Raw genomic sequence first — 24,699 nt, forward strand, 5'->3', positions numbered from 1 at the left:
TATAATTTAATACGCTAGACGCGACTTCCGTCTACATAAGACTGATCAGTGACGATTAGATCTAAAATGTTATAAAGCCAAACAAGGACTAAGTTGAAGAGCATTGAGGACCCAAAATTTCAAAAAAATGTGCCAAAGACGGCTAAGGTTATCTATGCCTGGAATAAGAAAGTCCTTAGTATTTTGAAAAATTCATACTTTTGTAAACAGGAAATTTATCAAAATGACCAAAATGACCATATAATTGATATTAATATTAACAGCGAAGTGTTGACTTTTGGGCTGGTGATACAAAGTCAAGATAATGTTTTAAATTTAAATTTTGTTAAATTTTAACGTTATATATGAAAGAATTAGTGCGAAATATTTTTTCTTTATTGTGATAAAAATATGATATATTTGGTCTGAAAAAATCCAATGACATCGTATAGGAGTTATTGCCCCTGAAATGTTTTATTGTAAGGTAAATTTACTATTACTTCAGATCGGTTCAAGCAAATTTTTTGGTGACATATGAATTTGAAAAAATGACGACTAGAAGTGACCTTTAGTGAAATGGTCATTTACACTTATTTCATTGAAAATAACTTAGACACCATACAGTTTTACATGGGCATACATAAACCTTTCATTCGAAACCGAATGTGACATTCTTTATACCGAAAGTTGCCAATTATCTCCCGTATTACAAATATAGTTATATACAAAATCTTTATTTTTGGAATCAGTCCTAAGACATTTAAGTGACGTTTTCTAAACTGGAAATAGTCAATTATCTCTTTTTATACAGGCAAAAAATATATATAAACATTATATTTTTGAAACATTGTTAATTTATCTATCATACATGTATGATACCGAAGTGTCATTTTCTAAACCTGAAGTTAAAATTGTTTTCCTTATTAAGGACAATAATATAAATGCATGATATATTTATATTTACGAATCAAAGTTAAAAAAAACTTTTTGAGCTGGACCAAATCACAATTTCCTTTAAAAAAAAATTACAGTGTAATTCTCCACCCTACTTGCAATTTGTGGCATTACACATGGGTTACTAAATTTGTAAGGGGTATTAAAAAAATTGGCAAGTAACCCACTGTCCACACTAGGAACTATATTCGTGGACAACGAAAATCAAGGAACGACAATTGTGGTCCCGGACCTAATGATCATTATCAATTAAGTAAAAGATGTATAATTTTAAAATTGAACTTTACATTTTTTTAGTGTGTCCAGATCTACCAGCTCCAGGCAATGGTTCTCTAGCTTGCTCAACAGTTTTAGGTAATAAAGTTTGCACAATGGGCTGCAATGAAAAGTTTCAGATACCTCGGAAATCTACAGAGAAACCAATGCCAAGTGAATTTGTGTGTAATCAAAATCAAGAGTGGAACGGATTGCCTCCAAACTGCACAGGTATTTACACAAAGTCATTTTAATCCACCTAACAGCATTCAACACAAATGCAATTTACAAAGGACAACTAATGTAAGGGTCAACTGTAGAATACGTACTAAACCCGTTTTCAATGGAATGTACATTGTAGTTAGCTTTTGTTTCATTTTCAGTTTGACACAGTACTAAAGATTTTTGATTTTTTTTTTAAACGCAGTATCGTTATTTAAAGTCATAAGAAACGAGTGACTGGTGAAAAATAATGTTCATCCAATTCTTGAACCAATGCATGAATATATCATAAACTTAGTCCTCTGTGCACGATTTTATCATTTTTTACGCAAATATATCGTATAATCGTCAATTATTTTCTATCTCTCTGTTATAATTTAACAAATATGGCTACTCATTAAATGCCGTGTTTTGAAGCCGAAGTTTACCGATTGTCACCTTATAGTAAATAATCAACAAAAAGCATGGGTATTTAGCACGTGTTTAACATATACAATCAGGTAATTGTTTATTTTAATGACAGATGCTATCACCGGATTTTTACGAGGAGGGTCACGCGTAGGTCACTATGCATACGGAAAATATGTCGGCGAATTGCTTCCTGGCAGCAAGCAAATAAAAATAGGTAAACTTCTTCTAAATGTGGACAAATCAAAGAATTTTCTTCAGAAAAATGTATATGTACATAAGTTGTATAATGAAAACTATCCATTTAGTTTTAAAAAAACATATGCATATTATTTTTTTAATTTGAGGTTTCATATGACTTTAAACGTTCCTTGTTTACCCTACTAACCCTTATGTTCTCATTTGCTATGCTCATACGAACATAAAGATTGTCTTAATAATACTTACAAAATGGGATGAAACATTGCACTGATCAGTTTAATATTAATAAATAAGGACAACTCTGTAAACATGGAAAATCATAGTCTATAAATCTCCGAATCAATGGTAGGAAATCTACAAACACAAACATGAAAAATGGGGAAATTTATTTTTTATAACATATCATGAATGTAAAATATACGTGTCGATCTAATCAATGAAGTTTTGTCGTCAAGAGAAAAGGCGCGAAATTGAAATATATATTTGTATGAAAACCAAACTACCGAGTCTAGACGTATGCAAATATTTGTACGTCAAATCAAGAATGAATTTATTGTGATTTGTGATATCTTTAGACATAGGTCGATGGGGGCTTTGTAAAATTTCATTTATTTCTTTAATAATTTGACAAAATGTAGTTTTTATCACACAATTTGAACTGTTACCAATTGAAACATATTATAGACGTCTTTTTTAATTTATCTGTACGCATATTAAAAATTAGAAATTGAAGTACATTCAATTTGCTGAAAAGTACATAACATGTGTGAATAAAATTGAATCATAAAAGGTGAAAGATAAAGTTTAACATCAAATATACGTTATACTAAGGTGTTTGTAATCATATCCATTTATTTTAAAAGCTAAAAGAAATCCAAACGTGTCTTATAAACCGGGAGAACTTCTGTACTTCTATTCCGGAGATTGTAGTGACACGAGCGTACAGCAAGGAATCAAAGAACATTTTATAACTGTTGTTGAAGATATGACATACAACAGAAACTATGATAATATCTGTCCAACATTTTGTAATATAAGCAATGTAATTGTAACATGTGGTCCCACTGCTGGGAGGAGACGAAGAGAAAGTGAGGGGACACATTTTGAGAAATACTTCAGACGATCAACAAATGAAATTACACTTACATTCGTGTTAACAATGGAGTGGATTGCGACAGAGGACTACTGGTCTAATGATGCTAAAATCTCTGCTGTAAGTGAAACCATCAAAACCATATCGGCAAATGGTGAATTCGATTATAATGGTCTTTCACCTTCGACCATTGCATTTTCCTTCAGCTCTATAGGATGTGAAGAAGGTACTGCCCCCAACTACTACACAGAAACTTGCAGTAAGTGATGTATATATATTTTTTTTTTATCGTACAAAATGAAAAGTATGTAAATTAATCCGTCAGTGGTTTATTGACGCTCATATCTCGTATATCAGTTGGGAAGAGAAAAATTAAGTAAATGTAAACCAAAAAAAAAAGGAAATAGTGTGCATTTTAAAAGACCTGAGATTTTAATCATCAACAAAAGTAAGCATCTCCCAAGCGTTACAAGCCATGAGAATTCACTCTCAATCAAAATGTCACAATCGTTATTGCGACACAATCTGTTAAAATATAGATCAGACTATTATACTGGTCTCCGAGGATCAAATAACATAAAAACATGTCGCTGATAAGTAAATAAAACGTTTGATACCGACTTGAATAAGCATTTTTTAAATTAAAAAAAAACAAGATGCAGATAGTATGCCATTCTCTTTTTGAAATAACAGTTAGTTACCAATTTTACTGCACCTAATGCCACATGCATTTTTTAACGTAGCATGTCTCTTTAGTGAAGTGCAATTCGACAGTTATTGTCTCTTTTAAGATTAATACTTGATTTATGATGAACATGATGAGTAACTGTAAATAAAGTCGTCCAAGTTATCCTGGTATAAATATAAATTTAACCATATTATTTCAACTAGTGAATGGTTTTGTGTTGACTAAGGTCGCACTTCCTCATAAATCTTTTGGAGCAGGCTTTGTATTAAGAGAAATCTGATAGAGGGTTTATTCCAAAAAAAAATTGAGTTATATATTCGTTATCGTTCAATTCCACATTGCATGTTAACTATTGGCCACTTTATAAAGTAGACTCCCAACCCTTGCTCCTCTAAAACCTCTACATTTGTCCTCACAAGAGGATATTTTTAACTAAGCCGCTAGGTTGATGAATAAAGCAAAAATAACAGAATTTGTAAAAGGGTCGTCTTCTTTTATAATTCAAAATGACCTAAACATTCGTCATAGCTGCGATAATTCGATGTAGCTTTGATTTCAATGTCCTATTAGATGTAAGAACGTACAGCTTACTAAGAAAAAAGTCATTCGAGAAATTCAGGAATATTAAATATATTTCCCCTAATCAAAACCTATTGGAAACTTTTTGTACCTGTTTGTTGATTAACAAATAGAACAAATTAAATAAAGCATACTGTTGAGAACTAAATGTTTTCCAACTAACATCGTCATGAAATATTTTTTTCCAAAGTTATGAATTTTTGTGCAGTATGCGGAATGAATTTGAAAGATTGTACAATAACTTTGGTTTGGGGACAGTAAATAAGCCGATTTTGCGGTTTTTCAGTAATCAAGGACTGGGTTGTGACAAGATAAACGCATTTAGTATATAAAGGTAGAAGTTGTTGTTTTTCGCTGTTTTTTGATATTTGTAGTTTTGTTTTTTTTATACTATAGTACAGTATTTTAATGTGTTGTGCTCTATTTGTGGATTATGTATTACTGAACATGATTTTGTTTGAGATTCTACCAGGCGTGAATCTTGTGGTGTTGTTTTCGGTGGACATTAAAGGCAGATACTATTTTCTTAAAGAATAGAATTTGATGCGGTTACGGTTCCTTTCAGTGTCCAAACTTGTCTTTGTTTTATTGTATTTAGAAATCTAATACAGAAGTGAACTTAATTCCATGCATATATGTTCAAAATAGATGGAACATTTAGCACATAAATACGTTAGATAAACAAAACATGCAAAAGGCATTAGCTTATTGGTGTCAATGATAGATCTTTAGACATTTTTATTTACTTTTCATATCAGCTGGGTGTGCTCCAGGTTCATATTTAATAAAGACGACAGAAGAGTGTCAAGATTGTTCCAAGGGCTACTATCAGGATGAAGAATATCAATCAGCATGTAAACAATGTCCTCCTGGTATGTCTACTGAAGACGTTGGATCTAGTAGTATGGCTGACTGTAAAGGTAAATACATTGAAAACTTCATTAAAAAAATAGATCATCCTAAATCTAACATGTGCCTGTTTATTTAAATAGAAATATTATCAATTCCTAGCATAATGTACAGAATCTGGCTATACAACTGAAAAAAAGACAAGGTGGTACAGCGATTCATTTTGCAGTGCAAAAAAGTGATAGTTATCAATTTGATGACAGGCCTTTGTTAGTCTTCAATGATTTTCAATTTTAGTTTCTTGTGAAGATAATTATCAAAGGTACCAGGCTCATAATTTTTATAATTTTATACGCCAGACGCGCGTTTCGTCTTCATAATAACGGCGTCACACAATGGAGTATAGACTAACGTGCACCAGGCGTACAGAGAAAGATGTTTGGGTCCGTATACGTTAGGTGTACGCAAAAGGAACGATATACAATCGTTGGACGCGCGTTGCATACGTTTAAGGTACGTCGAAATACAAAGGTATACGCTTGATGAACACTATAACTCAAGGATATTTGTATGCTGCATATTTCATCTACTTCTAGCGTTTGTCAAGTGTATACATGTTCGATACATGCACGTACTACAGTATAACGTTACAAGCGCGTCGAAAATCTCTTCAGATAAGTTTAAGACATGTTTAGGGCACGTTGCATACGTCTCAAGATCGTTGATTTTTACATGGAATTTTACTTGTACGTATGTGGTGCTTGCTTGTAACATACGCCTAGCGTAGTTATACCTCATACATCAGCGTATAACTCCGACGTACGCCGGGCGTGTTAAAAGAGCATGTACGCTGCCAACACACTAGTAATTTTGGATGCATTCAACCTGTCAATCTTATCTGTAACTTGTTCACAACGAGCTTTAAGCGTGTATTGGGCGTACGAGAAGGTACCTAAGCGGTTATCGGGCGTTCAAAAAACGTATGTTGGCGTATGCCTGGCATTTGTCTAACGTAGATGGAATGCACGCTACCAAGGAAAGTATTTGAGACGCGTCGCCGTCGTATCTTGGACGTTCTATTATGGTGTGCTTGTTACAATTACACCCGCACACGTTTTAGTTAAAGTCGACCTTGAAGCATAAACAACGTGCCCTAAACGTGTCTCAAACTTATCTGTAGCGTTTTCAACGCACTTGTAGCGTGTGTATTAAGTGCGTGTAGCGTACAAGTATACACTAGACACACGCTTGAGCAGGATGAAAATGTTTATGCTGTTTAAAAATTTCCTCGAGTTGTAGCGTTCACCAAGCGTATACCTTTGTATTTATACGTATTTCGAACTTATGCAACGCGCGTTCAATGATTGTTAGGGTTCCTCTGGCAAGCTACTAACGTATACCGACTTTGTCAATTTCTCTGTACGTTTGGTGCACGCCGGTCTTTACTCCAATGTGTGATGCCGGCATTACCGCGTTCCGTGAACGTATAAAACCCCCATAATAACACATCACAGACACGCCGAAAGCACGTCTCAAATACGTTCAAGGGATTTTTTCTTCTGCGTTAGATAAAAGCTCGACATGCGGCAATATACAGTATTTGGACGCCCGATAAATGCTGATGTACGCTTCTCGTAAGCCCTATACACGCTTAAGCTCGTGTTGTTCAATATATATACGTAGCATACACTAGTAACCCGAATTTAACTTGATCGGACAAAAACGTGTTAACGCTATTTAAATGAAATTGATCGTTATTTGATAAAGATTGACAAAAATTAAAAATTATATTTAATTCAATTCAATTCATATCAATTCATTTTAACGCCAGTCAAATAGATTTCTCTGCAGTCGATCAATTGAAATCAAGTTAGTGGTTAGTTGCGTCAAACTAATAGGCCACGCCCCTGTTAAGCGTTTTAAACATTGATGAGACCCGGGCTTTTTACAGGTAAATCACTCAAGCAAAACGACCTCGATGTATCTATCGTAAGTAACGTGTGGTCCTTTGCAACTATTTACGAAACTTTATGTATTCCTGTATATTTATCGTTTCTCTTTTTTTCTGTTTACTATATTGTACTCGTAAATCAAATGTAGACACGGAAAACTACACAGAAATTATTTATTGTGTACATAATTTAAATCGATGTGTCTTATATTTCCGGGAAGCAACATATATGCATTCTCTTGCTGTATATTGATATTTGGAAAAGCTTCTAATGAAAAACAAGATATTGTTGAATAATAGAATTGACGAAGATAATATTGACGTTGAATATGATAAACAGAAAGGCATGCTGAAAATTCTAAATGAAGTAGCAGCCCACTGAACTTTTAAAACTGTGTTAAATTGTAATACCGGTCAATGGCCAAATCGGGCGTTAATTGTGGAAGAGAAACAAATACCAAACAAAAATATTGTTCTTACGATTCTGTAAAAAGATTATTGTGCTGTCATGCACCCTGACGTACTTGTAATAAATGAACATGTATTCTGTATATATGAGATAAATTTTAGTCTACGATAAAGATGGGTAAGTTGATTTAAGTTTAGCGACCTTGACAGGCTATTTGTCGGCATACTTTTACGTTTTTTAATGTTTTAAAGAAAACATACATTTACGTTTTGGGCATTTAATATAAGTCTACTTACCAAATTGAAATGAACATATACATTGTTAAAAAAAACAAAAAATGGAAAAGAAACATTCTGCATTGTTGCTTTCATATAATTTTATTTCCTATATATTTGAGCGGAAATTTCTAAGTTAAAACTGATTGTAGTATAGTTAAAATATTTCATCTAGGTGCTCTCGTTGAAGTTCTCTCGTTACATATTAAAATGAATTTCATTGGTCGGAACGTTTGCAAACTTTCAATCCAGGTGTTCTCATCGAGGTCCGCGTTCATGTTTCAAATCAATACACAATATGAAGTCCAGTTCGGCAAAAAGAAATCAAATTCAGACTCTACGATGTCCGATTAAACAAACAGAATTAAGAAAAATAACACTTTTACGATTCTTTCAATCACGACAAAAATATCTATCTTTTTCTCCGATGAAAATCATTACTATTTATATTAGAACAAGTCAAAAGTTGCCGGAGCTTGATTTATGATGCATACGAAACTTTAATAAATAATTATCCGGTTTGTATTTTTTCAAATAACTATTATATCCGATAAAAATCGAAAAATAAATTATCGGTAAAAAATACCGATTTTTCTATGAGACAAAAGTTATCCTTATTGGAGTCAAATTTGTAATAAAGGACAAACCATATCCTCATGTTTTTTTATGCAGCAATAGTAAGCATAGTTCGTCTGTTCTCGCTTCAAACCAAGCCATCATAAATACACCAGAGATTACTAAAATGAAAGTCTTTTCGCTCATTGAGATTTTTTTCGTAGGTATTAAGCTTCAATTCGACCATTGAATTTTTCAGAATGACGAAAAATATGTTATAATCCTTGACCTTCCCGAAGCTTATACTTCGTTCAGTCGATTGTATGAAAGTTTTTTTTAAAGAAACCGGTCTTTTACTGCAAAAAATAAAAGATAAAAGCGATTTTTGTTTGAAGTAAAGAATGTTATTCTTAAAAAAAAAAAGTTTTCGTGTTTTAGGTCCTCCTGATGCAAACGTAAAAGTTGAAATAAAAATTACACTCCGAGATTACACTAAAGACATTTCGCTAGCACACATGGGACTAGATTTATTAATCGTTCATTTGTAAGTCAAAAATAATAATTATGCAAAACAAATGATAAAACTTCCCAATTTAAAATTGAGAAAAATCTGACAGGAAACCAAAGTACAAAGGTACGGCATTTATTTAAAAACAGTCTCCATCCAACTTCAAAATGTGAGGTAAATCGATTAGTTTACGCTAGCCAAGCAACCAACAGACAAAATAAATCTTGCCTCCCCGATGAAGACTATCTATAGACACGGAATACAAAATAAGGAAATAATAGCATGTTAGATTGGTTACAAACACATTTATGCAAACATGAAGCAGCTGTTTCTTTACTGAACTGGTCAGTGGTAATACAAAACCAGGGTTTCAAAAAGATGAAGAAAAAGAAAAAGACATTTAAACATGTTAAAATTTATTTAAAAGCAAATCAGAAATAGTGTTTCACTGAAATTGATAAAAAAGAATCATAATAGTCTATAATATGTAAAAATTTATATCAGAAAGCTAACAGCAAAATGAAAGGAAAATATGTGTTGCTTAAGAACATTGACCTGGGCCGTAACAGCCTCATGTTTGAAAATTTAAAACAAAGTTGAAATAAAGGCTTGTCTTCATATCAAATTGTTTTCACGGCGAATGTCTTGCAAGAAGAAAACTCCCATTACTCCGGTGTCGCCCCTGCATAATTTTGCGTGATCCATGCATGATCATGCATGTTTCTGAATTACTTGTCTTTTGTGCATTTACTTTCCTACTAAATGGCTATAGTATAAGTGTTAATTTTCATTTGTAAATGTCTGGTTTCGCAATGATGCATGTCCACCAATATTCATACATTGTGCGAAAAAATATAGTTTAGAAGATATGATTATATGCTGAATACAGAAAACATATAGTCGTTTCTTCATGAAGAATTGAACTCTAACATTACAGAATACCAAACTGGCTCTCCTTTTTGAGTATTTCCATCTGGTGTTTTACATTTAAGGGTTTAACTTGTATTAAGTCGTGTCAACTTACTGTCAAGACAGACGCCTTTATAGAAAATAAAGGAATATGGAGTAAAAGTACACGGGACCTTAAATCGAACACAAAGTCAGAGCTTAACAAAAATACAAATTATCAATGGTCAGCGTTTTATTCCTGTTCATCTTTATAGTCGCTAGAGGGTCTTCAACAATGAAAGAATCACTTGTTTACCAGAAGAACAAAACGACAATAGCACGAAAGGATCTAAGAGTACTTAAGTTTCTGACAGCTAGTTCACACTGTTACGTTTGAAGTCTTCCTGTCCGTCATCCCGCAATCGTTATTTTTGAAGACCATAAGTGAATGAATAATTTGATTTTCTGTCTCTGGACCTGTGCATACATAAAATACTTGCCACTGAACATTGAACCAAGTAAAATCAATACACATCGTTTCATATATAAAAATCAATCTTCAGATGATAAAGTATTTCTTTGTTGGTTAGACTCCCTTTTTTGGGAGTTGAACACTGTGCGGGACAAATTTCTTCTCATGGGAAGATATATTTTTCCCATGGGAATATTAGTTTTTTCTTTTTCTTTTTTTTTTTCAGAATTTGTAAAAGTGCATGAAATATCGAAATGGACTGACAATCACTAGTAACCAATGACTGGAACAATATTAATTTAACAGGCATTTCAATAAATTAAAAGTATTTCTATCATACTTTTACACTCAAAAGTCTTTTTATATCGTTGAATGATTGATAGAAATTCTACCGTTCAGCGGCTGATTTTACAATTTGAATCTTTCACCTTTGTTTTCGGTCAATATCATCGTGCATTTCATGTAATAGTGTTCTCTGAACTGTCAAGTATCAGAAACATGTCTTTTGAATTTCAGAATTTAATTTAAGAATTAAAATTATAATTCTGTTTTAATCTATCCACATGGGGAATGACGAATCGTGTTTTAGATTGTTTTCTAATTATAACCTTATAATTTCGTGAATTTACATCATAATCATTATGAATGTACTTATTCTTTTTCGTCTACGTAACTCGATATGCGTGTTTTTCGCCACTAGAAAGATGTGCACTTACATTTTTTGTTAAATTTCCTAATTATGCTTATGCAATGTTGTAACTCGTCTACACAAAAATCTTTTATTTCAATTAATTTTTTGGCAAACACCTTTGGAAGTCTTTTCTAACCTCTCGGGTAATTATCAAAGAAAATCCAGAGTTTTGCATTTACAAGGACGCGTACGGATGATCTTTGTGATATATTCACTTGTACTTTACCCGTAGGCTGTCTTCGTGTACTGTAATTTATGGTTTAAAGGAATACGACTACTTTATTTCTCATAAAACTTCAATTACTAGTTATCAAGAACATACATAAACATAACTATAAGGTAAAATTAGTACATGCATGTGTAAACGATACAATTAAATTAACTTGGAGGACTGACTTTCACATTTATAACTTTTACATAGTTTTTCCAGAGACATATATACACATATATGTCTCTGGTTCTTCTAATATTACAATATTTGATGAGTTTAACTGTTGAACAGCTTTAAAGATATAAGGGTTTGACTAACAGTAGTTCCTTAAACATTTCCTTCTTTTTCTATAGTTTAAATGTTTTACAATTCATAATGTAATGGTACTCGTCATCAATGTTGTTTGTGTCACAGAGACGGCATATTCTGTCTTCTCTGTGTAAATCCTGACACCTTCTAGACTCAATCGGCAACTACCACATCTATATCTGCGTAATATATGAATTTAGAAAGGTAAAAAGGAAAAGTAGTTTTCAAATTGATAATTCTTTTTGAAAATACGACAACATTATGTTTTATGCGATTCTGCAATAAAAGCAAAGAATTCTTCTTGAAACTGGTATTTGGGTTTTTGTTTAATACATTTTGACACCCATTTATCACAAACTGTGCACAAGGACGGATAACTAATATACGTCCTTGCTGTGCATTATAGTTGTAATTTGCAATTGTTTTAAATTTTAATTTTTTCCTCACTAGGTGAAAGTATGAATAAAATTTAATGTAAATTGCGAAATTACGAGCATTAATCTATACTTTTAAGTTAGAATTTAGAGTCTCAACTTTTTTCAAAATCTCTGTAATATTACCCATGTATTATTTATGTTTATGTCAAAGGCGTTTGATTGGATAATAGTTAAAGGTAGGCGTGGTTTTTGGTAACTTTCCTCCAATCAACTGGCCTATTCGATAAACCTGTGTGCGCTGATGCGTGTTAACTGGGTATTGTAACGGTACGTGTCTTACATCAGAATCTATCGTGCGTGACCAATGTATATTGTATAATTTCTTGTCATGTGGTCAAATTATCTGAAAAAGTTTCAAAGGTTACAACTTTTTGAAAGATTTTTTTCGGCAGAAACCAACAGCACTATTTGACGGGACTAAATTGTTTTAAATTACGTGTTCCCAGAATATTTAAAATTGCTATCAAATTAATTATTATGAATAATATGTTTCTTTCAAATCAGTTGCAACAGAGATGTGTCTGGTTGCAACTAGCGGACGCTTAAAAGTGACTGCAGGGTCATCATGTTCATTTAATAATGACAAGATGATTTCTTAGAACGGCTAATAAATATATTATTTTACTTTTTCCATAAATATTTACGATTTTACTTCTCGTGCTTCGTTTTTTTCGATTTTTATATTCCGTGCAACGTTTTTGCGATTTTTATTTATTCAATGACCATCATCATGTTCATATTAATAAGTGACTGAAATATATATTTTTTTAAACCTTTTAATTCACATATATATATTGTGAAAGTACGTGTTGAAGTTTGGATAGCCGGCAGAGATATTTGTTGCTTTTTCATTAAACTCATCTTGATCTTGGCTGCCTTAAGTCCGGTAAAACCTAAAATTGAATCTTATATTTCGTAGCCTTCTTTGTCGTTGGAAATTATTTTATTTATCAGGTGGTCGGCCACATGACCTATGATGTGTTTTGTACACGTATCTCTCTACTGTTTATTTTTCTTGCAAGCGTGTTTTATTGTGATGACAGGCGACGACAGACATGCGTTCGAACAATAGACAGTATTTATTATGTAACTGGAACACTTAAGTTTGTTTCTTGTGGTGCACTTTTCAAAATTTAAGTTCATATATGAAGACGTTAAGCACTGTATTGCTGGACAAAAAGAAACCAATAAGATAATACATTTTTACTACATGCAATCCCACTTAGTCTATATATGACCTGTTTGGGCAGAGATTATCTTAAATGCGTTATTTAAAAGCACATACCACATAGTTATTATTTAATAAATTATTTCATACAATATGTTAAGCATACAATTTAAAAAAAAATGCAAATCGGATTATCTTCTGACATACTTGTTCTTCTTTAAGAAAAACAGATTTAAAGAAATTATAGTTGAAAATATTTCTGTCGGCTGAAAATTTTCATTTTTTCATGCTTTAAATATTCAGATTATATTGTATTACAAAAATTATTATTTACACAGTGTATGTAAAGTGCGGATCCTAAAATATCATTTGCACGGTATATGACAGAAATTTTTGATGTAGAATGATAAATAAACAGACGACTTTTTATTTTTTATTTTTGAAGAAAATGAAGAAAAATAGTTAAAAAGTATATGTTAAGAAACACATAATACTAATAAAACAAAGTAAGAGATGCGAACGGGTTTTTTTCGCGCCTAAATCCAAATAGCTGTGAAATATATACCAAAATAGGTGAATATTTAGTACATTTCACGAACAGATCGTGCAGGTGTTTTATAACTAACAGGTAAGATGTTGTTGCAGAAAAAATATTCATTTCAACACAATTATTAAAGTTGTATAACGTAGAATAGAATTTGTCATTCAGTTTCTTTATATTGAACTGAATTCCACTTAGATGCTTTCTTTATGCGAGTCATGTTTACTGTCGAATAATGATACTATTCTTTCATTTTCACTCGGCAATGGACATTTGAGCGCATTGACAGGACATTTGAGCGAAAAAAAAGGACGTTTGAGCGCCAAAGTATAGGACATTTGAGCGCCTAAATTTTAGGACATTTGAGCGAAAATAAGAATAAGCGTAGGACATTTGAGCGAAAACAAGTCTTGGATAGAGAATTGTCTTATTGGCAATCATACCACATTTTCTTACGAATATAGTTCATTAAATGAGGAGTTTACTAACAAAAAGATTAAAACATATTTTAATTGTAAAAAACAAAGCACTAAAAACAAAGCACAGTCATAAAACAGGAGTTTACCAACAAAAAGATTAAAACATCTTTTAATTGTAAACAAAGCACTAAAAACAAAGCACTGTCATAAAACATAAAACTCGGCAACGGCATTATTTACAAGTCTGTTCGGGCTTGGAACTTATATCCCAGGCTTCTGACATAAAAATCCCTCGTAATTTCCTGCTGGCAGTATTTCGAATGCAAATCCCGGAGATTCTGTTCCTTCTCCTTTTTTCACTTAATAGATATATATATAAGAATTTTAGAACAAAGAAAATTTGCATAGCCAATGAATTATAGTAGAATTGATTGGTAAATAGAGATCAACTTAGGATTTCACTTACATAAACCAGCCAGAACCGGTCGAATTACTCGGGTGTGAAATAAAATAAAAAATATTTATAACTAAATCTTACTTTTTTTTCTTACTTTTAAAAAAAAATCTTAATTCGTGTAAAATTATCAGGGAAAATTTCGCTCAAATGTCCTGTCTGAAAACTCAGGTAAGGTTAATATCCCGGCGCTCAAATGTCCTATGAAGTCGGCGCTCAAATGACCCTATGTGCTTTTTTCTTTTTCGCTCAAATGTCCTATGCCCTTTTCACTGTAGAGCGATTCATTATTTTTGTATATGCGGCGCATTTTCACTGTATTATATATATTCTTTTTTTTTTATCTATTACAGCGTATTTTTTTAAGCATGTAAAGCAAGACTTTAGTTAGCGTGCTTGCTTTGAGTTTTTTTTTGTACAATCATTATGATACCACCCAATTTAATTCAAATATAATAATTATATAAATACAGGTTAAACTATGCCGATATGGTTTAAAGATGTCAATCTTATTTACAAAGTTTGTATAAAAAAAATATACAAACTTAGCAAGCAAGTAAACCAAAGTTTTGCTTTACATGCATTAGGAAATTAGCTGTAAAGCCTTAATTTAGCCGACTTGCAGAAACAATTATTATAGATAAAATAAGAGACGGATTTGATAAAATTTAACTTACGGAGGAAAGTTTGGTTTTAAAACACTCTAAATAAATTCAATAGAAATAACATTTATTTCAAATGTATTCCATTTAATTTCTTATAAATCGTATAGGGATCTTTATCCTTGTTTTTTTTTATCCATTTCCATATCCTTCCTTGTTTTTTTATCCATTTCCATGACACTTCACCACTAATTACGTACATCTTGATATAGATTGAATCGTTGGTTTTCCCGTTTAAAAGGTTTTACACTGGGGCCCTTTATAACTTGCCCGGTTCGGTGTGAGCCAAGTCTCCATGTTGAAGACCGTATTTTGACGTTAAAGGTATACTTTTATAAATTGTGACTCGGATGGAGAGTTGTCTCATTGTCACATAAGACATCTTATCTATCTATGGCTCAAACCGAAACGAGACGGGATAAAAAGGGATAAAAAACACCCTTTTTTTAATATATTTATAATGGGCTTAATATGAGTCAGAAAAGAGTATAGATTAGTGGGTCGCGTTGGGGTATAAGCGTGGTATTTTTAAAACGTAAACAAATACAGTTTTCCCATGATCCTTTATTCTACAATAGACATACCCGCATATGACAGTAAAAATGAACTAGCTGGATTCGCACTTTATATACACTGTTTACACATCATGGGGTAAAGACATGTTTTCAAGGCGTTCATACGAAGCAATCTCTTTCTCTGTCAAAATTATAATTTTAGCTCTAAATTAACACAAACTGAAATTTTTTCGTGAATAATGCACTAAAAACTGTGGAACATTTAAAAAAAAATTGTCTTTGTTATATATTTGAAAATGAACTAAATCTGACTAAAAATCTGGAAATGATTTTTTCAACTTCTTTTACTTTTAGAAAAAAAAATCGAACATATACACACAAATAAGTACCGCATGAAGCCTTTGTAAACAGATATCAAACTGTTTGAAAGCTAAGTTGTTATGATAAACCCAAGGACGCCACATGAATTTTTTTCTCTCAATTCAATCGTATTTTTTTTACTGAAACCATTTGTATATACACGCATCTTTGTCGAAATCAAAATAAATCAAAACACTTATAAATATATCTATTCTTTGTGTCTCCGTTTCTCTTACATAGCAAGCTAACTACCCTTCAACTTATCAGTCATTTAGTTGGCACACATCAAAGTCGTGCACCTATGGCAAATAACTTTGTTGGAAAAGAAATAAAACAAAAACAAAATTATTTGTCCTTTTAATCATTTTTGATAAGAATAACATATAATTATAAATATTAAGCATAAATCTTTTCAACACTATTGTTTATTACTGAATAAAAAGATTATGATTGTTTAATCAGTTGTTATGTTATTGGCCAGTGTCAAACGGTTCATTGATTTTCGGCATATCAAAGAAAAACGGGCATGTGCCTAAATAATGTTGAATATCTTGTTTATTTATGATTATTTTTCTATAAAATTTGAAATTTATGCATTAAATATCGATCTCTAACATAATTTGTAAAAATAATACACATAACAACACCCCTTCTAGTCCTTAGTGGCATTGTATAGTCCTTAGTGCACTAAGGAGTCCTTAGCAGTGTTTAGACGTACCGGAAAAAATCAAATTACGACTTAACTACAATTTCTAATGACTAAAAAAGTCAGATACATTATCTTCATGAAAAACAGCGTCCGATGGTATCTTTTTTACATTCATAGCACCATCCCATCATGGGCTTAGTGCAATTTCTTGAGCTTAGACTGACAGTGCACCAAGGCGGCCGAGGTGGTGTTTAGACGCTCCCCAATATAGCGTCGTATATTACAAAAATTGAGAATGGAAATGGGGAATGTGTAAAAGAGACAAAAACCAGACTATAGAGCAGACAAAAGAGGAAGGCCTATATAACAGGTCTTCAATGTAGCGAGAAACTCATGCGTATACATACATGCATTATTGTATGCACATGCTTGGACTTATAGATGCATATATATACTTGTACAAGATTGTGTTATAAAGTATTTCTTATAAAAATACAGGAACATTTTAATGCTAATCCAAACGCACAGGTGTCAATATCTGCAAATCTTCCGGTAATTACAAGTTGTCATTTAAAAAAAGTGAAATTATAGTGAATTTTCTACTAAAGGCTACAATTGTTATATTATTAATCAACAACTATTGCATGAACAATGTAAAATTGGGGATTTCTAGAATGTATTTTAAGTAACATGCTGTATGCCCTGTGCAATATGATGTTTTTGACCTACGAAAAGCTTAACCTTACAGTATTGGCGTGCTGGCGTGCAATCTGAGTAAATACAAATGTACATGTTATCAAGTTTTAACGAATCACAAATTCTTAAAAATATTCGATTAATAATATACATGTATAACACGTGATATCTACATGTACAATATACGGAAATGACACGGCTGGGTATTGTAAAGTTACTGAAGTTAGATTACTGCACGATGAAAGGGAAAAGTTTGGTGCGTCGATAAAAATTTCATGGATGCACTTGATAATTGTAAAATTTTAAGTCTTTAAATAACATCCATTTGTAGAACTGATTATTTCGATCCTTCAAATATATGTAGAATAATAATATAAAAATATATCATTAAGTCTCTTTCATATAAATACTGTAGATTTGTATTTGATCATCGATTGCAAACATAACGTTCAGTGAGAAATATTTCATGTATTCGTACAGAGAACAAATCAACTTCTTTCAGAATTTAATTGATTGGTTAAATCATAATTTTGATAATTATTGTAACTATGAAACTAATGTATTAAATAAGAGTATTATTGTACAATTAGAAACAATAATGTTTGATAAATATAAAATAGAATGGAGTAATAGAGTATCTGCGTATGCTCAAGGTAATAAATTAAGAACTTATAAGTTATTTAAACATGATTATTGTACTGAACCTTACTTAAAGTATAAAATGCCACTTAAATTTAGAAGTTCTTTTGCTAAGTTTAGATGCGGAGTTGCTCCCCTTAGAATAGAAACTGGTAGATATGAAAGAAAAGAAATACACGAAAGAACATGTTTTTATTGTAATGATAGTATTGAAGATGAACTACATGTTTTATTGAAATGTCCACTATATGAAGATCTTAGACATATATTGTTTTATGAAGTTTCAAATTTTAATGTGGATTTTAACATTTTATCAGATAATGAAAAATAATTTTTTTTATTCAATAATGATAAAGTTTTTGACAGTGTCGCCAGAACCTGCTATAGTATTTTAATCAGAAGGAATGGTTTTTTATATAATTGATTATGCTGTATTTTAATGGTATTCATAAGCAAATATATAATATATATAAAATGTACAATATTTTATTGTTTTTTAAATAATATTGGTTATACAGTCTCTCATAAATCTTTTAAGATTGGCACATACAATGTGAATTTAAAGTTTGTTGTTATACATGTATGTTTTACGTACCTGTATGAATATTTTATTGTGTAAATATATGTAATTGTATGTGGTGAGACTTTAATAAAATATTGAATCTGAATCTGAATCTTGAAGTAAATGATTTGCGACAGAATAAGTGAAACATGGCCAGCAGCTTACCTCTAAAATAAAGAAGTATAAAAAAGGTAGAGTTAATTCTGTATTTTACTCATACTGCACTTAAGCTCTTTTTACAGTCAATACCGAAAATATGAAATACATCGATTTAAATTATGTACACAATAAATAATTTCTGTGTAGTTTTCCGTGTCTACATTTACATACGAGTACAATACAGTAAACTGTATAATTTGTGTATGTATTTGATCCTATGAGCTGTATATTTTCTTACGGAATAAAGAATTATTATAGTAAAACAGAAAAAAGAGAAACGGTAAATATACAGGAATACAAAAAATGTTGTGAATAGTTGCAAAGGACCACACGTAACCTACATGCCACGAGTTTTCATAGAATTTGGCAATTTTTGAAACGCATGTATATATGCGATAAAGATGTAGTGCATTTGAGCAAATTAAATTCATGTTATATATCTAACTATTTTATTTTCAACAGATTCACAAGTTTTGCATTTTTAAACCGCGTGTGCATATATATTTTAATGTCTTTTATTATAATTCCTTATATATATATCTGAACATGTCACGTGTATTATTCGGGCGCCCTATTATTCATTCGCTTGTTTAAATTGTGAAACATGTGACTTTACTAAGACTGTACGCATTTAAAGTTTGAAACAAAAAACTGATTCTGCCCAAACGATATTCACCACACAGATATGAAAATTGTATCTTAAATCTGAATTTAGAATTTTCTCTTCCCTTTTAAATAAAAAAATATATACTTTTAATAAAAACATACATTATAAACAATTCCTATAATGCGAGTTCTGTAAATGATGATTTTTCTTATTTCAAAATAGCAGTTAGTTTTCTCATTTCCAATCATGTCACATCTCTTTGTTTTTATACTATTGGTTGAAATTTTCAATTTTGTGTCCAGTTTTATTTTGACTAAATAATCAAATTTTATGTTTTAGACATTTGTCAGCCGGGAACGTATTCAAATACTGGTGTAGTACCCTGTGCCATGTGTGCTATTGGAGAATATCAACCATTAGAAAGATCAAATAGTACTTGTTTGAAGTGTACAAAGGGAACGTTTACGGAAAAACTTGGTTCTGCTGATGTAACAGATTGTAAAGGTAGCGTTTATTTGGTATCATATGTTGTAAACCTTTGTTTTAATTCAAGCGAAGATAGGAAAGAATTGCAATAGTGTCATCATTAGAAAAATAATCAACCAATGATACTGTAGACTGGAAAATCAGTTTAACAATCTACAAGTCTACAAGTGCAAACGTGTTGATATTTTTGAAAGTTATATTGAACATGTTGAAATATCAATAGGAAAAATTGTAATGTAATTTTTTTTCTACTTCTAAAAAAAGAACTGTTCTTTATTTATACATGTACATGTTATAGTTTTACATTTAGAGAAAAGTATTATACTGTTTTATTCATTAATGTACATGTTAAATTAAATTCTACGGTTTTCTTAATTTTGAAGGTAGCATTTACAGTATCAAATGACTATTGAATTTTCTTACAAGTGTACCTCTTCATACAAAGTCTATCACCTCGAACATGCTTTTCTTGAGAAAAAGTTTTGTATGACCATGACACAAAAAGAACTTAAAAGAAAATAGAACAGGCAAAACCCTCTTAGGTCAACCTTACTTATACCTGATGACGTTGCAACAACAGCTATGGTAGAATAAATTATACGATTCACAAATAACACATTATTGTCTCCAAGTATAGATTCTATGTACTGACGTTGTTTGTCATCTCAATTACGTGTTTTAGTGTTCTTTTATTTATTTTTGGTAAATTTTACGTTTAGTGCATTTTTGATAATATCCTTTTGGCGTTGCTCGATACCTATACATCCCGCCGTTGAGTAGTTGTATTATAGTCATTTTGTTATTATTGTCTTTAATTTTGGCCTATGTGTTTTGTCTATATGCCATGTTGTTTGTCTTTGTTAACATATATGGATTTTATTTAAAGTAATTGAGATTATATCGCAATGATGATTGCTGTACCCCTATTTTGCACATTTTCACCTATTATGTCAGTTTGTTTTGTTCGGACATTGTTGTCAATATACTGGAATTTTATGCAAGTGTTATACAAGTGAGAGGTAAAGTAAACTAGAAACCATAAGGAAATGCGTGTTCAGTTTGCCTTAGCTGTATTTGGAACAATTTTTCGGAAATTTCGTGTTTAAAAGCTCAAATTCAGATATGATTTGCTTATCTTACTATTTTGATGCTTGCGCCAATTATAAACCTAATGGAGACGAAACGCGTACAAAATCATAGTTAATGTAGTTTTGATAAGTTTCGTTGTATATTTTTAATAAGCATAAACTTCCTCAACAAACTAAGGTGATGACTAAATTTCGGGTTTTTTTCCATCACCTAATATTTTGTGCTTGATTATCAGCCATTGATCTTAAAAACTTTTCAACATTTGAGAAGTCAATTTCGACATGTTCTTGGTTGAATTACTTCCATAGAGAAAACTCCAATTTTGAAAACCGACAGTTAAGGTACATGTAGCACTACAGTCTAACAATGATGTTTTGAAGCTATTTTTTTATCACATAATTTTGAAGTAAGTATTATTCTGCACAGTTTGTGAAAATCCCAAAGTCATTATCATATCACAACATGGTGTAATAATGAACTTATGTAAATAAAAGCACATGGTAATTAATCTAAATATATAGGCATTTGGGAGGGGCTAATATGTCAATCATCTGTTGATACCAGTGTCCAGCTGTTAATCCCTGACCACAAGATAAATATTGTAGTCTTATCTCATTTTCTTGCAACAAAAATTATTTATATAACATGGAAGTTAACAGAGAAAAAGAAAAAATCTAATGGGGAAAAATATACCAAAAATAAAAAAACAAATACTTAAGTGTTTTTGAAAACCTCTGACTGCCAGTATAAATTTCTTCTCTTTGGTTTTTTTTCATTTAAATACAGCTTTATGCATTCTAACTAATTTTCAGTTTATGTGTAATTTTTTAGTTCCATTAAATAAAAAAATCATGTGGAAAAATTTATGTTCAAGAAGAAGGTGGTGTTGATCCTTTTATGAACATGTTTTTTGGTGCACACTTTTAATGTTCTAGCTTATTTCAGACAAAGTTTATTTCTTTTTAAAAATTCAAATGAAAATTATGCTTTATATATAGAGAATAATGATGTTAAACATTGATTATATGCAGCTGGTCAATCATGTTATTCTCTTATCTTAGACTGTCTGGAAAGAGGCGGAGCTTTGTCTATATTCAATTACTACATCATAGATGTTGGTCAAATCTGTGACGTCAAACTCCCGCCAAATATCAAATTAGTGTTGGACAGTTCACATATAATGCAAAATTTACAGCATTAGAGTATCAAAGACACAAAGTGTGTGGTTCTATTGATATAGTAATGGTATCATAACACTCCTGGGTGATCCCAGTGGAATGTTTGTATTTATTATGACTTGATAGGGGTTCTAACGAGGAAATTGTGTTTTTAGGTCATTTTTCAGAACAGTTTCTCATGAGAATTGTGAGGAAAGAATGAAAATAGAAACTTTATGGGTACCCCCTTTTGCTTGACTTTGATATATATGATTAAAGGGTGTATTTTCTACAATACCGTGTCCCAGTTTTTGAATAATTTGTTTCTAAATGAATTTATAGGTCTCCAAAGATGAAAGATGACATGAGGTTTGGCACCCAGCAGTTAAATCAATATATCTTCTTACTGGAGGCATATATAAAAAATCTAAGACACGGTTTTGGAGATTGTATATGGTTGATTAAAAGATGAAAACAAATTTTTACTACCATTTGACATGAATGTGCCATTTTCATCCAAGTTAGAAGACCACTTTATTGGCAATTAATGAGCTGTATTTTGAGATCAATCAAACCAAAAATAAATATATATATTAAGAAAGAGTTATATTTCGGCTTTAAAATGAGTTAAAGATTTTAAAAATCCATTGAGTAGTTTTGGAGAAATTAATCTTTAAAGACTGTTGATTGGAGTCAGAAAATTCTTACTGTAGTGCTACATTAGAAGAGGCATTTCTCATAACCTGCTTGCTTTTGAAGATGACGTAATATATGTGCCAAAAGTTCACAAAGGATGATAAGTTTTTGTTAACTTAAATGTCCGTAAATGAAAAAAAATTGACAAATAAAAAACAAATTATTCTATTTACGCTAACTACTAAAACTTTTGATTATCATAGTCTGCGTTCTCTGGTTATAACATTTTCACGTAGATGGTCGCAATGCATTATTTTAAAAGTCTTCAAAATAAATTCAGTATGAACTATTCACTATAATAGTTACTGACTTCTACATCAGTTAGACTCCGGTTGATATAGTTGCGTCTTTTGCAATCAAACAACAACTACTCATTCTATTTCAACTCTTACAGATTTTGATGTCATGATTCACGCAGATACACAAATCAGCTTCAATTCTGTTGATTTAAGTGCGCATGATTTTGCACTCAGCTTCTGGGTGTTTTGCCCGGAGAACTGCACATCATTCATTATTCTACAAATAATGGGTTTTACCTTTGATGTTGGAAAAACCCTTACTATTTCTCATTCAAGGTAAGTGATTTTAAATTATACATTTGAAAACAATAAGGTGACAGTTCATTTATCTTACTGATCTTCAAAATCCAAGTAAGATAAAGTGTCTGACCTATGAAATAACAAAAACACTCATCAAAATCATTATGTCGAATTGCAAAGAGATTGTACATGAAAGTGTACTGAAACATTGGCATTTTTTAAAGAAAACAAACATTAGGAACTGACATATCTGTTCACTAGAAAAGTAAAACCCTCTTCTTGAGAACGTTCTTAATATATTAATTTCAGAACGAACCAGTGTTTTAAAGGACTACTTTTGCACTACACCTTTCCCTTGCACTGTTATTATCTTGTACGAATCGGAAATTTCACTTCAAAAGTCCGGTATGACACCAACATTACTTCAGAATCAAGAGGTCACCGTCAAGTAAATACACTTCAAACAATGTCATGAACCTATGAAAGGTACCCTGCATGGTTTAAACATCACAATATGCCAACACGTGAACAATAAATAAGCTTACGAGTGCGGAAATGTCTCGCTGCATTGAAAACCTGTTGGTGACCTTCTGCTGTTGTCTGTTCTGTAGTCAGGTTGTTGTCTCTTTGACACAGTCCCCATTTCCATTCTGAATTTTATTAATATCATTGTTTTTACGCATTATTTTATTGACGGTTTATCAGCAACCTTCAGAAAGGTTTCATTGTATAAACAGAATTTCAGGGCAAAGTAACTAAGCTTGACTAAGCTTACTTATACCGCAACTCCTAAATTTTGTTCTTCTGGCAATTTTATGTAAGTCAAAAGAATAGAATGTAATTATGTCTATGCGTTTAGTTTTGTTTTCTAAAAAATATTGTTGTTCATTCTCAGGATTAAAGTATTTAAATATTTTTAAATTATCCGTAATTGATAACTGATATTTACAATTGAAATTTTCTTAGCTCTTCTAAACAGAAATCTGATTTGGATTCCGAAAACGCTCCTAAAATGGCAGTTTTAGTTTAAAGATTAAACGAAACAATTTAATTAATTCTATGTCGATTTTTTCTTTAAATTGCAATTATCCCATTGAGCACTGAGAAGTTAACACAAAATAACATTTGATCTATCATCTTAATTTAAACATCCTGTGTCATGTTTGTGGCTTGAAACGTTCTATTCCCACTGAGTAATTTAAATATTGCAAAACTTTCAGTAAACGTAGAAATCATTCGTATAATATGTCAACATTTTGGTCTTATGTGATTTCATTTAATGTAAAAGAGAGGCGAACGAAGAAAAATCCTATTTTAATACAATACTTCGATGTTATACGTTTAATTAAGTCTTTGACTTTTAAGAG

At 31.3% G+C, this 24,699-nt stretch overlaps 1 protein-coding gene across 1 annotated transcript in view; it reads left to right on the forward strand.

Moving 5' to 3' along the window:
- Nucleotides 1-24,699, forward strand: part of LOC139489343 (sushi, von Willebrand factor type A, EGF and pentraxin domain-containing protein 1-like) — a 58,817-nt gene that overhangs the window by 18,301 nt on the left and 15,817 nt on the right. The window contains exons 6-10 of the mRNA XM_071275652.1: nucleotides 1,231-1,419; nucleotides 2,883-3,371; nucleotides 5,138-5,299; nucleotides 17,989-18,051; nucleotides 19,705-19,869. Coding sequence (XP_071131753.1) covers nucleotides 1,231-1,419; nucleotides 2,883-3,371; nucleotides 5,138-5,299; nucleotides 17,989-18,051; nucleotides 19,705-19,869 — 1,068 coding nt within the window. The remainder of the gene's footprint in view (nucleotides 1-1,230; nucleotides 1,420-2,882; nucleotides 3,372-5,137; nucleotides 5,300-17,988; nucleotides 18,052-19,704; nucleotides 19,870-24,699) is intronic.

Source organism: Mytilus edulis, chromosome 9, assembly GCF_963676685.1.
Source record: "Mytilus edulis chromosome 9, xbMytEdul2.2, whole genome shotgun sequence".
NCBI lineage: Eukaryota > Metazoa > Mollusca > Bivalvia > Mytilida > Mytilidae > Mytilus > Mytilus edulis.